This window comes from Piliocolobus tephrosceles, chromosome 13, assembly GCF_002776525.5.
Source record: "Piliocolobus tephrosceles isolate RC106 chromosome 13, ASM277652v3, whole genome shotgun sequence".
Lineage (NCBI taxonomy): Eukaryota > Metazoa > Chordata > Mammalia > Primates > Cercopithecidae > Piliocolobus > Piliocolobus tephrosceles.
This window is the reverse complement of record NC_045446.1, coordinates 12,220,091-12,236,926: the sequence shown is the minus strand read 5'-3', so window position 1 is coordinate 12,236,926 and position 16,836 is coordinate 12,220,091. Positions and strand designations below refer to the sequence as shown.

The window sequence follows — 16,836 nt, the reverse complement described above, 5'->3', positions numbered from 1 at the left end:
AGGCCATGGGGGAATAGGGCAGGGAAATTCCGCAAGTGTCATGTTTGTACCAGGGATTCAGGGGCAGAGGCCAAGGGAGCTGGCGGTCAGAGCAAGAGGCTTCCTTCCTGCTGTGGGAACCAAGTGGAGGGAAAGGCAGAGGAGGCGGCAGGGCAAGAAACAGGGTGGGGAGGGCGAGTGACTCACCCATAGTGGTGTGAGGACTCCCAACCCAGTGCTCACAGAAAAGCTGCGTAGTCCCTGACTGGCAGTCAGGTCTGTGAGTGGAATGGCTGAGAACTGCACCTGTTCTTGAGGCTCCCAACCCCACCAGCTTCCAGGCAAGCAGCCCTGCTGGCCAGTGTGGCAGCGGAGACCCAGGGCTGGAGCTTTTTCCAGCCTTCTGAATGCCATTCCTCACCCCCTTCCCATCCACCCTCACGGGACTCAGGAAAGGGGAAGAACAGGTTCTTGGAGCTGGGGGCCCTACCCAGAAGTCCCTCCCTGCCTCCAGTGCCACCACACAGGCTTACTCAGCCATCTGTCCCAAAGCTTCCTCAAGACACCTGGCGCTCTTGTTCTGAAGATGAACATTTATTAGCACACCCGGGCGTGCCACAGGGAACACGTATGCAGACAGGGATCCCTGCCCAGGGGGCTCACAATCTAAACAAGACACGACACACACACACAGGACACAGACACGGGGAGCGGGACGGGAAACAGATGGTCAGGGAAGCCACGAGCGGGGGCGTCGGCGCGCTCAAGCCTTGGCCTTCTGGTTGTCTTTGCGGGGGAGGGAGAGGAGCGCAGGACGTAACCCAGGATGGCCTTCCAGAAAGCAGCAATATCCAGGGGGGACTCACAGGAGAAAGAAAACACCAGAGGGCAATGGTCCCAGGTACAGGGAGAGGTCGGGGAGCAGCTCAGATCAGGCATGGATGAAGACAGACCCAGAGAAGTAAAAACAGAGGAAGGCAAAAAGTCCAGGGAAGGGCCCGAGCCAGCAGCAAGACACTGCCCCCTGGGCTGGGCCTGGGCTGTCTCTGACTTCAGGCTTAGTTTTCCGGGGCTGCTTTCACAGAGAAAGCCTGAACAGAAGCTCTGGGCAAGGGCGCCCCTGAAGCTACTTACCTGACCCCAGGGCTTCCTCCGGTCTCTGGAACAGAGATCAGAAGGGATATCTAAACCAGGTTGTGGGAAACGAGAGACAGACAGCTTTGGGTGGGGTACTTAGTGCAGTTCCAGGAGGCAGCTGCTGGCCCCAGGTGCTGGGAGCAGGGGGCGGATGGGATGGCCCGCTTCACTCCTGGCAGGGCCAGGGGCCAGCAGGTGGACACATGACAACGGGGATGTGCTCCTTCCTTTTGTGCCTGTGTCTGAAACAGATGTAGCACCTTCCTTCTGAAGTACCCTGAGAGCTGCCGGGGCTCAGCTTCCCCTGGGCTGGGTGGGGAAGAAAGGGCAAGGGAGAGGGATGGTTATTGCTTTGTTGTGGTCAGAAGAAACAGGTGGAAGGAAGAAAAGAGCTTGCCCAGGGCCACAGAGGCTGGAGAAGGGATTACAACCCAGCTTCCCACACCTCAGGCTGGAACCTGTTCTACTGAGTGGAAAAGACTTTTCTAATCCTAAAGAACGAAAGTAGAAGAGGGCTGAGAGAAGCCACAGTTCCAGCCAACAGACACAGAGCTCCTTATCTTTCCTTTGCCCACCTCGGGGACCAGGAAGGAGGCGCTGGCCTGAAACTACAGTGGCCCCGTGGGTGGTGGTGGGAAAACTGGAGTGTGCCCCTTTGGTTTGTCTGAGCTGCCTTGAAGGGTGGTGAGGGTCCTCCGGGAACTGAGGGAGGGGACGTCAGGCTGGGTGACCCTGGAGGGCACCTCTGAGGCCCAGAGAGGACTCTACTCCCAAAAAGCTTTGTGTCAAGCCTGATCTGGGAGATGTAGCTGCCTCTCTGCTTTCTGGGAAGCCGGTGGGATCATATTCTATAGAGATCTGAGGACGGGCTGGACGCTTAGGAAGGGCCTGGTCACCAGTGAAGTCAAATCCCAAAGGTGACACACTGAGGGGAGGCTCAGCCCCCGGGGCCCCCATCCCCTTCACCCCACTGCCTCTGCCCCTGGGGAGGTGAGGGAGGGCTGGGACCCAAGGAGGAAACAGCCAAGGCCCTACTTTTTCACGATCCTTTATTAATCAGAACAGGCCTTGCCACAAAAAGCAGGACCCATTCCCACAAAAATAGGATTTTGCAAAGAGGAAATCTTGCTGGCTTAGAGGGTATGTGTGGTGGAAAAATTTTGTATGGTTCTTTTTTCCTGTTTTTTTTTTTTTTTCTTCAGTTTTTCTTCATTTCTCTTCACTGCAATTTTTTTTTTTTTTTGTGATGGTGGGTTTTTGTTTTATTTTTTATAAAACATTTGCGCTCAAGGACATACAAACAGTGGCCACCGATCCCCACCCCTGGGGGACTCAGGGGAGCCCCCCTGGCTTGTTTGTGGCTGTTTTCCTCTGTCCCTTCCCTGGCATCTGGTGCCGGAGGGCAGGTGTGGAGGTCCTGGGGCAGATGGAATTTATACAGCAGTTTAGTGGGGAGATGGCCACGAGAAAGGAAACCAGGACAAGATAAGGACTAAGTCTAGGGCACCCACAAAGATGGCAGATGAGGCCCATGAAGGGGCCTGTGACACAGTGAAGAGACAGATGGGCCTGGGTTGGCCTCGGCTAGCTCTGGAGGCTCTGTGGGGGAGGGGCAGGTGGGCCTTGCTGTCAGGATTCGGTAATTACACTTTGCTCACGGGTAGCACCTTCTCTCTTGAGTCCTCCTGCCTTGACCCTCAGGTCAGGTGATGGTGGCCTCACAACCTCCCCTATGAGGTAGGTGAAGTATTATTACCATCATATTACAGATGGGGAAACTGAGGCCCAGGGAGTACGGGTGACTTGCCCAAAGTCCTGGGATGGTGACAGGGCTCCAAGTGCCCTCCCCCCACCCTCAAGTTCCCCCATTCCCTGCTCTCCTATCGCCCTAGACCACCCCTGCCCCATCCCACACCACCCTTGCCTCCCCTGCTAGCCTACCCAGCCCTCGGCCCACCGCTTGCCGCCCCGACATAGCATCCCAGAGCTCCACCTGCACGTGGCGGGGCTGGGAAAGCCCAAGCCTGGTCGCCAATGTGCCTGGATGGGGTCTGGTTGGGAAGAGACCCCTGCCAGGAGACGCTCCCTGCATAGGATTGGCTAAGAGCTCCATGGGCGGGGCTCGGGAAAAAGTCGAGCCATTGCCCCGCCCACTCGATACAAGTTGGTTGGATTCCCGGGGGCTCCCTAGCAGGCGACCGGGCCTGGGAGGCGGGGACTCGCTCACTGGGCAGTCTTCCGCGGGGCAGGCGGGTGTTGGGGGGGGTGGGACAGGAAACCGAGGCGGATCCAAGGGAGGGGTGGAGAAGGGCAGATCCCCTCCTCCACTCAAAACTTCCCACCACACCCTCTCCCACGTCCACGTGGCCTCGGGGTCGCTGCCCTCCCGTTCCTGCTGGGGGCCGCTCCCCTGCCCGCCAAAGAGGAGGGTGCCGTTGGGGCCGACCCCATTTTAAGCAAAGCTACAATATAGAAACATTTGGATTTACAAGGAACGTGGGTGACTATTTGCTTTACATTAGCATTCTTCACTCTACAAAACGATTCACCTACTATGTGTGACGTTCTTCCAGGTCCCAGGGAGAGGAAATGGTGGGGGTGTGAGATTCAGTTTAAGAAAATTTCGGTATGGCCAAAAGGCGACCCGTCTGCTGCAGCAAGCAGAATGCTCAGCTCAAGGGGAAGCCGACCGAAGGAAAATGGTTCCCAAATGCCTATGCTCTCCCCACGCCCTGGATGTGGGGACCCTATCCAGAGTCCCCTTCTTCTCTTTGGGGTGTCACAGGCCCATCCAGGGTGAAACTGTGGGCTGACCACGCCACAGACTGTGGGGGCCTGGCGCCACCTGGTGGTGGTTCTTGGAATGTCAGGCCCAGGCTCACGGACCCCCAGGTTTGGAGGCTTTGTCACCAGCTGGGTCCTGTATCAATACCAGGACCAGCGTGGGGATGAGAGGGCTTAAGCAGGGATCAGCCTGAAATCTGCCATCTCCAGGGGGAAGCCAGTTCTAGTCTCATCAGTTGGCTGAGGCAGAGAAACCACGGCTTCTTTGTGTGTGGCAACCTCAGAACTCTCAGAACCTTGGTCTTCTCCCTGCCTCCTTTCCCTGCACTGTGAGTGAGCCAGGCAGAAGGAGCTGCTCCTGGGGACCAGGAAGTGGGGAGGGTGAGAAGACAGTCCTGGAGAAGGTCAGGTGATGGAAGATCAGAGACCACGCACGATGAGAGGGAATGAATGGAAGGCCTACAAGCATTGGGGGATGGAGGGGTGAGGAAAGAAGGGTGGGGGTCTGCACAGGCAGGGAGAGACGAGGAAGGGCAGGGAAGCTGGAAAGCATGGAGAATGGGGCAGATGTGGCTGCGTATGAGGTGTGGGAAGCTGGCGGGGGGTCTTTTGATGAAGGAGTTAGGGCAAAGCTAGTCGGGGCTCAGGACCCCTTGAGAAGGAAAGGAGATGAGTCCTGGTGGAATGCTATGCACACAGTAGGTGCCTAAAAGGTGTGAGTCAGGGTCCAAGAGATGAAATTGCTGAAGAAGGAACTATTTCAGATTCCGAGCAGAAGGGGGCACCAAGGGGGGAGAAGGGGAGGAGATGGGGGGATGGCAGGAGGCAGCCCGGTTCTCAGCCCAGCTCCAGCATCTGCCGCTCTTCTGTTCCTGACCTCTGCCTCACCCTACCCCACTCAGCCCTACGGGCCTCTCCTCTCACACTCCCGGTCTCCAACCCTGCCTGGCCTCCACGAAACCTGCCTTCTCTGCATAGTCCTCCGCACTTCCAGGCCTCTGTCCCCACGCACACACACAATGGACACAACACAAGTACAAAGGGCCACGGCTCCAGGACCCAGGAGCAGGCTATATACTGTCTTCGGCATTCAGGGCCCAGCCGGCACCTGAAACTGCCCTGGGGATGGGCCTGTCCTGGCCAGACTGGGGCCAAACGCCTCAGCCTTCCCTCCCCTGGGTCCACATCGGGGGCTGGAGAGGCAGTGGCCTCTCTCCACTCCAGGTGCTGCCTTAAAGAAAATGGGGGACCATGCCCACCTGGCGGGCCTCTGGAGGGGTCTGCCTGTCTGGCCGTCTGGCTCTCGAGGTCCCCCAACTTCTTCAGTATTAGTAAGTCAGGAAGAAAAGGGGCAAAGCAGGAAAATGCCTCCCAGAGCCCCTTCCCCCAAGCTGGACCGTGGGGGACGGGGCTGGTACTTCCTAGACACGGGGCCAGTTCAGTCCTGGGACCCCTCCCTGGCTGAGCCCTCAGGGTCCTCCCCTCCCTATGGCAGGGGGCTCAGGCCGGGCGTTGTGCATAAAGTGGTGAGGGCATGATGGGGACCCGGGCCCTCGGCCCCCTGGGCCTCCCTTGGCCCTACTCAGGCCTTCAGCTGGTGCCACTGGGCCACGGGCTGCCGGGGACGGGCAATCATGTCCTTCCAGTGCTTCACCTCCCCCGGCCCGCTCTTCCAGGACAGGTAGATCTGGGGAGAAAGGGGAGAGGATGGCATTGGCACAGGCTCCAGGGCACTGGCCCTTTCCCCCACAGGGGTGACATCCCAACTCCACCATGATACCCTAGCCCGTGGCCCCCCAACCTCCACATGCTGTGACAACCTACCCCACAGAGGCGCCCTCCTCCCTCCCCCGGCCAGCCTGATCTATTTTCCTGGTTGTCTACCCCAACACCTCCAAGTCTGGGCACACCTGGCCTCTTGGAATTAGACTGCCAACCTACTTTGCAGTGGGGTCTGGAAGGTGGGGTTGGAGGCAGCTCGTCTCCATGGCCTTCCCTGCCCTATCTGTTGGGCGCTGTCCAGCCTCCCTTAATTATAATTGTTCCCAGCTCCTGGGCACTTGCTGCATGTGAGCACTGAGCTAGGGACTTCATATGCATGGATCACCCAATCCTACAACTGCGAGGTAGGGTTATATGATTATCTCCATTTTTCAGATGGGGAAACTAAGGTACAAAGAGTTAAGAGACTTACCCACAGTCACAGCGTTTATAAGTGGCCGCAGAGGGATTGAAATCCAGGTCTTTGGAGCTCTACGCTACTGGCCTAATCCTGCTTCGCAGCCTCACGGGGCTGCATGCATGAATCCCCCTGGAACCCCCAGGATGGGCCCCGCTGACCTCAGCTTTGGGACTTGGGGGCGATTAAGAGTATGAGCATTGCCCCCATTGCAACCTCAGCCCAGCATGATACCTACAGCCTTGGATGATGCCAGGCAGACAAGGGGCAGACTCTTGGCTTCCAGGGGCTGAGCAGGAGCCAGGAATCAGAAGGATTCAGAGATCCTTGGGCTCCATAAGTTACCCAGGCCAAAGCGAGAACAAATCCATGTTTGCTTTGGTTCAGCCAACAGAAGGTAGGACTGTTTCAAAAGGAGCTCTAATCGGTATCTAAGGGACACCCAACTCCAAAAGGCTAAGCTTCAAAAGAACATCAAAGTAGATACGGTCACTTGGCCTTTGGGCTGAGCTGGTCAAGGGGGAATCGGCGGGACCTGAACCCTGGCCAGGCAGGGGCGCATACTCTCTCTGGAGTATGAGTGGCAACGTCCTGGGGAGTTGTCCCACCTGTGACCACAGATTGGCCGGTCATACTCCCCGTGCCATACCTGATGGCAGGCAGGGCGTCCTATGCTGTTTAGTGAGCTGTTTAGCTCACTTGTGCGATCTTACTTAATCCTCCCGGCGCATTGTGAGGGTAGGACCGTCCTACTCTCGTTTTGAGAGGAGAAAATGAGGCTCAGAGAGGTTACAGCCTTAAAAAGTAAGGCTAGGATCTGGACCCAGGCAATCTGACTCTCAAGCCCATTCTCTCAACACTAAACCATAAATAAACACAGAAAGAGACATTTTAAGGTAGAAACATGGAAGGGCTTATGTCACAGAATCCCATCCTGGGAAAACTCAAGGTCAGGTAAGAATTTTTTGGTTACGTGATATGAAGAGATCACTTTTGTTTTTCTTCCAGGCAGAGTTTCGCTCTGTTGCCCAGGCTAGAGTACAGTCTTGCAATCTTGGCTCACTGTAACCTCTGCAGTTCAAGCGATTCTCCTGTCACAGCCTCCTGAGTAGCTGGGATTATAGGCACCCGCCACCATGCCCGGCTAATTTTTCTATTTCTACCACCATGTTGGTCAGGCTGGTCTCGAACTCCTGACCTCAGGTGATCCACCCGCCTCGGCCTCCCAAAGAACATCCACATACCTCAAGCAATTCTTACACCACCCTGTAAAGTTCTATGGGGACAGTACTAGTTGCTCCATTTTACAGATGAGAACACTAAAGCTTGGAGAGGCCAAGCCACTTGCCCAAGGTTATATGGTTTATCTGAAGATGGGATGGGAACTGAAACGAGGTCTTTGGAGTCTGATTGCAGCTCCCAACGCTGCCCCACGCAGCTCACCCTGTGTAGACAGGACCCCGGGCAATACTGCCCCAATGTCATCATCCTGTCCAGAAAACCTTTCTTTTGAGATCCAGGCCATTCCTCTCTTGCACTACTTCTTTCCCTGCCCGCTGGTGGTCTGTCCTAAGCTGACCTACCCATAGGAGGACGCTTAGAGAGGAACCCTTGCCAGGGGGTCATCTCATCCCCTTATTTTCAGATGAAGAAACAGAGGCCTGAGAGGGGAGGAGACTGATCCCAATCTCTCCTGGTGTCCAGCCTGTGCCCACTACCCCCGCTGCTTCTTTTAAGGAACGGAGCCTCGCTGGTACCAGCTGCGTGCACCACACCACCTGCCTCGCCCCTACCTTGCCGATGACGTCATTGCGGCTGAGTCTGTCCTTGTCCATGACGGTGATAATGATGGTCGTCTCCCTCAGCTTCTCCGTGGGGATATCGAAGGCGAAGGACTCATTGAAGATGGGGTTCAGGTTCCTCTTCATTGTTACCGTCTTCTTCTTCTCCACCCGCTTGTCCTTGTACATCAGCCACACCTTCACGTAGGGGTCTGGGGGAGGGAGTGGGGAAGGGTTAGAGGGACCATGGGGGAGGGACTTCCTAGGATCCCTTTCCCCTTCCAGGAATGGAAGCTGAGGCAGGAGGGCCGTGTGCTTTCCCCAGAGGCATGGAGAGACCCAGGCAAGAACAGGAGGGACCTGGAGAATCGGCAGATGGACCTTAGCGATCACCTGGGCCCTCCTGTTACTACCAACGAGGAAACTGAGCCCCAGAGAGGCAAGGTCTTGCCCAAAATCTCAGAGAAGTAGCATCAGAGCTGGGGATAGAACCCGGGTCTTCCCACAATGCTCCCTTTCTTCCCGATTCTGGGAAGAACAGAGTCCAGGATGATGCTGACATCTTGACTCTTGAAGAGTCCAAGATGAGGGTGCTCCAAAGGGGGCCCCCAAGGTCCCTAGGGTAAGGAGTGAGGATTGGAGGTGGGGGTGTGGCGGGTTGGGGTGAGGACCACTGCAGACCCTGCTCTCCACATCCAGTGTAACCCTTGTGTCACCAGCACATCCCCGGCCCGCCCGTCCTCTGCTGAAGGAGCCCCGCACCTGACGTGCCCCCGATGTCCATGGCTTTGAGGTTCCGGGCTTTGATGATGTTCACGATGATGGAGTTGGCAGAGGGGTTGTAGCAGAGAGACAAGAGCAGCTCCCCTCGGCTCCCCTGGGAGGCACAACAGGAGGGGTGTGGGGAACTAGGCTAGCAGAGCTCTCTGATTGGTCCAGCTGCCCCCAGGCCCCCTCGACCCTGACTTTGGCGCTTACCCATGCCCCGTCTGTCACCTCTGTCTCACTCTGTCTCCCCTCCTCTGGCAGGTGTGTGTACTGCCCCTCCCAGGTCCACCATCTCCTCTCTGGTCCCTGAACACAGCCTTAGGTTCCCTCTTACAGATCGCGTGAGTCCCCCCCAAGTGCCAAGCACCAGTGCTCTGACTACTAGTGAGGACTGAGCTCCATCGGGCCTGCCCATCTGCACCCTCTCCCACAGCCCTCCTGGCCTTTCTAAGGTTGACGAGGGTCTGGGACCAGATCTCCCAGCCCTGCCCTGCTGCCTGTCCAGTTAAGGCCCACCCATGGGGCCTTACACTCCCATCGCTGCATGGCTTCAGATCCTTCCAGAAGGTCTGCATCTGGGTCAGGTCCACCTTGTTAAGGGGGATGGACACCTCCCCGATGGGGTCGTTGCGGCTGAAGCGGTCATAGTCCAGCACTTGGAGGTAGAGGATCCTCTGCACCACCTTCTCATAGGGAAAACCTGCGGGTATAGATGGGTGCGAGTGAAGAGGGGCACAGAGGGGCCACATGGGGCCCGGGAGGCAAGGAAGGCCCTGGGAAGAGAAGGCAGGCCCTGTGCCCTCCCGCTGCCACCCCACCGGGCCAGCAGGCACACTGGATTGCAATTAGACCTTACTGAAGTGCTAGCAAGAACTGTCACCCCTCAACAATTCTCCAAGGTGAATGGCATCTCGTCCGTCTTACAGATGAGGCTCAGACAGCTTAAAGTACTTGCCCAGAGTCCCAGCTAGTTAAGAGTAGAACTGCGATCATCCGTTCACCCATGCACCTTGTGTCCATCTCAGTGGCTGAGCAGCCGCTGCCAATCGTCCCGAGGCAGGTCTGGGCAAGTGGCTCTGCCTAGGTGGCCACAGCTGCCAGTACGCAGGCCCCAGGAGGACTCAGGGCAGACGGACATGGGGAAGCATCGGTGGGAGGGAAAAGGCAAAGGCACAGAAGCAGGAGGTGACAAGTGTCCTGTGACTCGGCACCCCTCCTCCCGCCTGTGCTTCTGTCCTTCCTCCTGCAGCGTCCCCTTCTCCACTGCCACCTCCCTCGTCCAAGCCGCTGGCACCTCTTGCCTAGGCAGCTGCAACCATCTCCAAACCGCCCTCCCCGCATCACGCTTTCTCCTACTGTCCATTCTCAACGCGGCAGCCAGAGAGATCTTTTAAAAATAGAAATTCCATCATGATGTGCTCCTGCTTAAAGCCTTTCAATGGTTCCCAGTGCACTTAGAATAAAAGCCGGGCACCCTACCTTGGCTTCAAGTCCTTCCACAATTTGGCCCGGCTGTCCTCTCCCTGCTTGGCTTGTGACCGCTCTTCACTCAATGACTGGGCTCCAGCCACATCGGCCTCCTTCCTGGCCCTTCAACACCCCTACTCCTCCCGCCTCGGGGCCGGGCGCACACTGGCCCCACCACGTGCCCCCCTTCTGGCTACTCTCATCCTTCAGGTCTCAGCATTCTTTCCTGGCACCCCAGACAGTGTCGGATCCTGTTATATGCTCTAGCACCTTTTCTTCCGCAAAACGTATCACACACGGTAACAGATTTCTCTGTCTCTTTCTCTGATTTTTGTCTGGCTTTCCCGGAAGGCAAGGGTTCCCAGAAAGGCCTCTCTGTCACCAACCACTGGATCTCGGTGTCTAACACAGTTTCTGGCACATAGTAGGCACTCGATACATATTTGTTAAGTGAATGCATAATTGAACAGATGAATCCATGCCAATGAAATGGCCTGATGGAGCAGCAGGACTGTGCTGAGGTGAGGTGGCAGCGAAGGTCACAGGGAGAGGAGCAGAAGGAGCTTGAATGGGATGGAGAAGGGAAGAGGGGGCCAGGTGAAGGTCTGAAGCCAGGAGTCATGAGCTCTTGGGAGGCTTAGTCAGAGGTGGGGCTGGCCCAGGAGGTGCAGGGGGCACAGGCCAGCCCGGAGGCCTGAGGTGAGGAGATTCTGAACCCGGGTGTGAGCAGGACAGAGGACGCCTGGAACCTAAGCCTGGGTAGTGCAGAAGATGAAGGGAAGGAGGAGCTCCAGAGGATTCCAGCACCTTCCCCCAGAGACTCTGGAAGCACCGAGGAGCTCCGACAGGAGCAGGTGAGTGGGGAGAGGAGACTCTCTGAATTTGTTCAGGGTCCTTTTCCTCATATTGTGGGAAGCTGTGTCCTGCTTATTTCAGAGTCCCCCATGGACCTTGCCCAGGGGACCCCGGCATCAATTCAGGTAAAATGCATAAGGACAAGTGTTCTGGGAATATTGGAAGCTCCAAGAAGTCGCTGCACCCCAGTCAGCTCTCATCAACACCAGAGGAGGCAGGCTCCTAGCTGGCAAATTCCTACTCATTCCATCAGAACCCATTTTGAATGGTCCCTCTTCTGGGAAATTTTCTTCAGCACCATCAAAGGGAGCTCATACTGGCTTCCTGCAGCTCCTGTCCTGCTGCGTGTGGCTGGGTGATCTACACATCTGTGTCTCCATTAGGCCAGAAATGCCTTGGGGGCCATAACGGTGCCTCATTCTTTTCTACACCCCCAGAACCTAGAAGAGTGCCCAGCTTGTGGTTGTTGCTGGGCACATGCTCGTGGAAGAGACTGGAGGATTGGAGTTCTGCTCAAAACCTTCGCCCTGCCAGCTGGCTACATATACCTCCAGACAGCTGAAGCTCTCGCCGGTTGAGCCATCTCTAAACTGGCCCTCGTGGTGCCCGCACAGGAGGGCATCCAGAAACACACGGACACTCACTGCTCACCCTCAGTGCCATTTAGTGGGTGACCTGGCTGTCATCTTGCAGAAGAGGTGGGGTGCTAAGTGGGTGGGACGGCAGGTGGGGAAAGGTCCCTGGGGTACACGGTGAAGATTCTGGAAGGCTAGGGCTTGGGGCAGCTGGAGTAGGGATCTACTCTCCCTGGTTGAATGGGGAGCCACTGGCAAAGGGTTACAGCTTCTCTAAGCGGGGTCCTAGCACCCAAAGGCCCTGGGATAGAAATCACTCCTTAATCACACGCCCAGCTTCCTGGTTACCTTGAATCCTCAGAGATAAGAGATAAAGACCGGCCTTCAGAGAGGGCTTGCAGGAGAGAGAAAGGACATTTGTCTCAGCGGCCTCCAGGCATGGTTCAGAGCTGTTGTTCCTGTCCCATGCGAGGGAGGGGGTCAGAGAACGGCAACAGATGGAGTGTGTTTAACAACCTGGTATTAAGCATTTGCTGGGTGTCAGGCACTGTTCTAAGTGCTTTTACAATTCACTTATTTGTTGAACCCTCACTATTATAATCTCTATTTTGTAGATGAGGAAACCAAATCATAGGGAGGCTCAGGAACTTGCCCAAGGTCACGCAGCGAGTTAAGTGCAAGAGCTGGGATTCAAACCCAGGCAGCCTAGGCCACAGCCTGGGCACTGAACCACTATGGTCTGGTGGCTCCAGGGTGCTCCAGCTCTGAGTCCTGTGGGTGCCTCCCTCCCTCCCTGCCCTCCTCAGGATCAGCTCTGTCTGGACTGAAACACCAGGCGGTGGCCCAGCTTCCCTCCTCGGCCTCTGGCTGTGATGCTGGCTCCACTTGGCTCCTGTGACCTGATCCCAACTAGACACAAAATGCATCAGGTTAACCGGGCCAAGACATTGCCTGTGTGGGCGTTTGTGAGCGCATGTGTGTGGATCTGTGCCTGTGCACGCATGCAGGTGTGCACATAAGTGTATCTGATTGCATGTGTTTGTGCATTTGTGGGCCTGCAGGTGTGTGCCCATATGCATCTGTCCCTGTGACCACATGTGTGGTTGGGTAGGGGGATGGTGGACGGCAAGAGGTGACCATGGCGGGGGAAGGGTGGCACTAGCCTCACCTTCAAAGAGGAAGGTCTCGTTCCAGTGGGGGTTCAGGTTCTTCCGCTTCACCTTGGTCTCCAGCTTGTGCTTCTTGTCAGGCAGCAGGTAGATCTTGACGAAGGGGTCACTGGTGCCGCTGAAGTCCTTGGCCGGCAGCTCTTGGGCCTTCATGATCTTCACGGTGAGCGTGGACTCCTGGAAGTTGTAGCCGACGCTGAACTGGATCCGGCCCAGGTTCTCTCGGCTGCAGCCCTCGTGGGCCTCATCTTCCTCGGAGCCTGGGGAGAGCTGGGGGTGGGGGAGAGGCCGGCAGGGTTGGGGAGGATTCTGCTTCCCCCATGTCCCCACCGCTGGCCAGCACGGGTAAGAGGCCAAAGGTGGTGGCCCAGCCACATCCCACGGACACTGCTCAGGCTCAGAGGGCAGGTGCCTTGACCGGGGTCTCCCAGGAGGGGAGGGGAAGGGGGGGTGGCAGAGCCGAGACAGCCCTGTCTCCTGAACCTCAAAGCCGTATGCACGACACCCACCTCCCAAGCTCTCCTCGCAGCCCTGGGTCTGCCGCCTGCCCCAAGCTCCGGTTCCGCTGCCTCGCCTTCCTGGTTGTAGCTGCCCTGGTGCGTGCTGGGGTTCCCGAGCCCCCCAGACCTCCCTGCCCTCTCGTGGCACGGTAGGGCCAACTGTGGGATGCACTGACACAAGCCTGGGCTACACAGCAGATGAGGGAGGCTGCTCACATCAAAAAGAGTGTACCGCAACAATTCTTTGGAAAGTGACTCTCTAGGGTGCGGAGAATGATGTGATTTACAAAATGAGAGAGGCAAGTTTTCAGGAGCAATGTCTGTCTGTGTAAGGCAAAATCACTAGGGACAAGAAAATTGCCGACCCCCCAGGCCCTGTCCCGAAGCACTTTGACTAGATGGGGCTGGTGTGGGCCTGGACATCAGTGCCCGGTAAAAGGCGCCTCAGATGACTGTACTGTCCATGGGGGCTGAGGAGTGCTGGGAGGGGGGGCGCTTGGGCTGACCCAGGAACGGACAGTCACACAGAGGCAGGTGGGCATCTCATCCCAGCCTGACATCCAACCACAGGAAGCAGCCGGGACAAGGGTCTCCCAGCCACGTGTCTGAACCTGTGAGCACACTGGTTGTACCTAGGAGGTTTTGGAACCCGGCCCACCATCCAGCCACCTGAGTGCAGCCCCAGACCACTGATCACAGCAGACCCAGTTAGGGGGCTGCATGGCTCAGGTACTCCTGGCTCAAAACTCTCCCACGATGACTGGATGAGAGACAGGAGTAGGACCCTGGGTACCACAGTTAAGAAAAACTGCAGGCATCCTTTCTCTCCCCTGCTTCCCCTGTAGAAACCTGCTCTGTGCCCTCTCCTTCCTCCTGGAGAGGCAGTCCTAGGCTCTGAAAGACTAAATAATACAGATAATAATAATGTATCCAGTGCGCTCTTGCCATGACCAGCGACTCTCCCATCGCCATCTCCTTACTGAATCCTGACAATAGCCAGGTGAGGCAGGTGGCACCACCTTCGCTGAGGAGACTGGTTCAGAGAGGTTAAGTCACGTGGCCAAGACTGCACAGCAGTATGAATCCTCTCTGACTGAAAATCCTGCTCTTTCCACTGAAGCAGGCCCACACCCCAGCACAACACTGAGGTTTCTCCTCAAGCTGGCAAAGACCGGCAGACTCACCGTGCCAGGTGAAAAGCATCGGAATCAGAGAGTTTTTTGTTTTTGTTTTTTTGAGACAAGGTCTCGCTCTGTTGCCAAGGCTGGAGTGCAGTGGTGCAATCCCGGCTCACTGCCACCTCCACCTCCCAAGGTCAAGCGATTTTCGTGCCTCAGCCTCCCGAGTAGCTGGGACCACAGGCGCACACCACTACGCCTGGCTAATTTTTGTCCTTTTAGTAGAGGCAGGGTTTCACCATGTTGGTCAAGCTAGCCTCTAACTCCTGGCCACGAGTGATCTGCCCGCCTTGGCTTCCCAAAGTGCTGGGATTACAGGCATGAGCCATGCACCCAGCCTCACACTCACGACAGTAACTACCACGAACTGGCTGGCCGCCTGTACCCTGTGCCTTGTCCTCACTGACCTCTTACAACATCCCAACGCGGCAGGCACTCCCGCTGGAACACTTTCCCGGTGTTCCAACTGTGGCTGCGAGCACAGAGAGGTTGGGTCACTTGCCTCAAGTCGCCTGCGATTGAATGGCCAGTGGGAATGGAACCCAGTTGAGTGGCCAGGGATCCTGAGTGCCCTTCCACCTGCGCCTTGCTCTTGCACTCAGATCTAGAGTCTGGGGCTTTACTCCGGTCCTGCCTAGCTGGGGGTACTGCACTGCCTTACAGCAGAAGATGTTCCCTCCAGCCCCCACCCCTCGGCCGATCCAGATAAACCCTCAAGCCCCACTGCAGGCCCACGGAGAACGAGGTTTCACTGCCCGCAGTCTGCTTTTCCCCCGACGCTCTTTTCTCTGCTTATGCCAGCCCCACACGCACCCTTTGACCCTGTTTTTACATCTGCAGAGTAGGGACCATGAGAACTACTTTGAGGCATCCTGGGAGAGCTAGAAGGGGTCCCTTCTAGAGTTCTGCCCTGCGACCCGACCCACTGGCAGAGGGACCGAGCACCTGGGGCATAGCATGTGTAGACAGTGCCAGCAAAGACCACTCGCCCGCCCCCTTGCTTCTAAAGTTGGGGTGGAGTTGTGAGATGACCGGAGTCCAGGTGGCCCCCTGCCCCACCTGAGGTCCCTCTGGTCCCTTGGCTCTAGGCTCCCAAACGGTGTGGTCTTGGGAAGGCCTGGGCTGGCCAGGTGGGTTTCACCTGGGAACGGGGTGGCAGCTCTGTGCCCACTCCCAGCCTTCTTAAGCCACAGCCCTGAGCCCTAATTACTCAGCTGGGGCAGAGCCATCTCTATGGCAACCAGGTTGGCCACCCCATCACAGTCAGGGAAGGTGCCTCCCGAGCCCTTGCAGAAGTCAGCCTCGAAAAGCAGCAAGCCACCCCTGTACCAGGCAGGAGGTGCCCAGAAGCAGGTGTGGCCTCGCCTCTTCTCAGACACCTCTGCCCCTCAGCCCCTTCTCTGGCCAGCTCTGGGTGCTTAACTCTTGTCTCTCGACCCCCAGATTCCACAGCCCAGAGTCCGGAGACTGGGACAGGCTGAGGTCACAGTGGGCTGATTCTGCCCTGCTTATCTTCTCATGGCTGTTAACGTCAACGGCCTAGCATTGGCACAGAGCTGTGCCATTAGACTCTGCCCTCCCACCTCTGAGCATCTTCCCAGCACAGAAGAGGGAGATGGGGCCTGTGCTTCCTTCTGCAGGCTGCAGCTGTCGGCCCCTCCCTGGGGGCAGCAAGGGGCAGGCAAGCTGGCTGTGAAGGGGCCGTCCCTTCTGGGAACCTGGCTACCGGGAAGCTGTAACCAATTAAGGGGCTGTGCAGGGAGGCAGGGTGGGCTGTGGTAATGGCCCATCCAGAGGAGAGGACAGCCAGGGTCAGTCTGCCTGGGTGGGGGAAGATGGAAGGAGGGCAGTGGAGGGCCAGACACACAGGGGCCTGGCGGGCGGGGAGAAGGGGAGAGGTGGGGAGGCCTGAGGCGACCAGATCCAGGATGTGGAAAATCTGATGCTCTAATGTGGATTCAAGAAAACCACAGGATAGGCCGGGCGCGGTGGCTCATGCCTGTAATCACAGCACTTTAGGAGGCCAAGGCAGGTGGATCATTTGAGGCTAAGAGTTCGAGATCGGCCTGGCCAACATGGTGAAACCCCATCTCTACTAAAAATAGAAAAATTAGCCGGGCGTGGTGGTACACTACTGTAATCCCAGCTACTCGGGAGGCTGAGGGAGGAGAATCAGTTGAGCTCGGGAGGCAGAGGTTGCAGTGAGTCGAGACTGTGCCACTGAACTCCAGCCTAGGGGATAGATGAGATTCTGTCTCAAAAAAATAAAAAATAAGAAAAAAAGCAGGCTCTTAGGCCCCACCAAAGGCCCACTGACCAGGAATCTGCATTTTAACAAGGTTCCTGGGTGATTCCTGCACATGTAGCAATTTGAGAAACACCAGGCTAGAAGGGGCAGTGGGGATGGATGGTTAGAGCTGGCTGGAACTCTACATGGCAGAAGGGTGGGGGCTCTGGTGCCAGG

At 56.9% G+C, this 16,836-nt stretch overlaps 1 protein-coding gene across 3 annotated transcripts in view; it reads right to left on the bottom strand.

Moving 5' to 3' along the window:
• Positions 1 to 554: 554 nt before the first annotated feature.
• SYT7 (synaptotagmin 7) overlaps positions 555 to 16,836 on the bottom strand; it is a 65,341-nt gene continuing 49,059 nt past the window's right edge. For all 3 annotated transcript variants that reach the window (XM_023189485.1, XM_023189484.1, XM_023189486.1), the window contains 5 exons: positions 12,694 to 12,964; positions 9,159 to 9,328; positions 8,623 to 8,737; positions 7,873 to 8,072; positions 555 to 5,587 (listed from right to left, as the gene is read on the bottom strand). In XM_023189485.1, the coding sequence (XP_023045253.1) occupies positions 5,483 to 5,587; positions 7,873 to 8,072; positions 8,623 to 8,737; positions 9,159 to 9,328; positions 12,694 to 12,964 (861 nt within the window). In that variant the 3' untranslated portion in view covers positions 555 to 5,482. The remainder of the gene's footprint in view (positions 5,588 to 7,872; positions 8,073 to 8,622; positions 8,738 to 9,158; positions 9,329 to 12,693; positions 12,965 to 16,836) is intronic.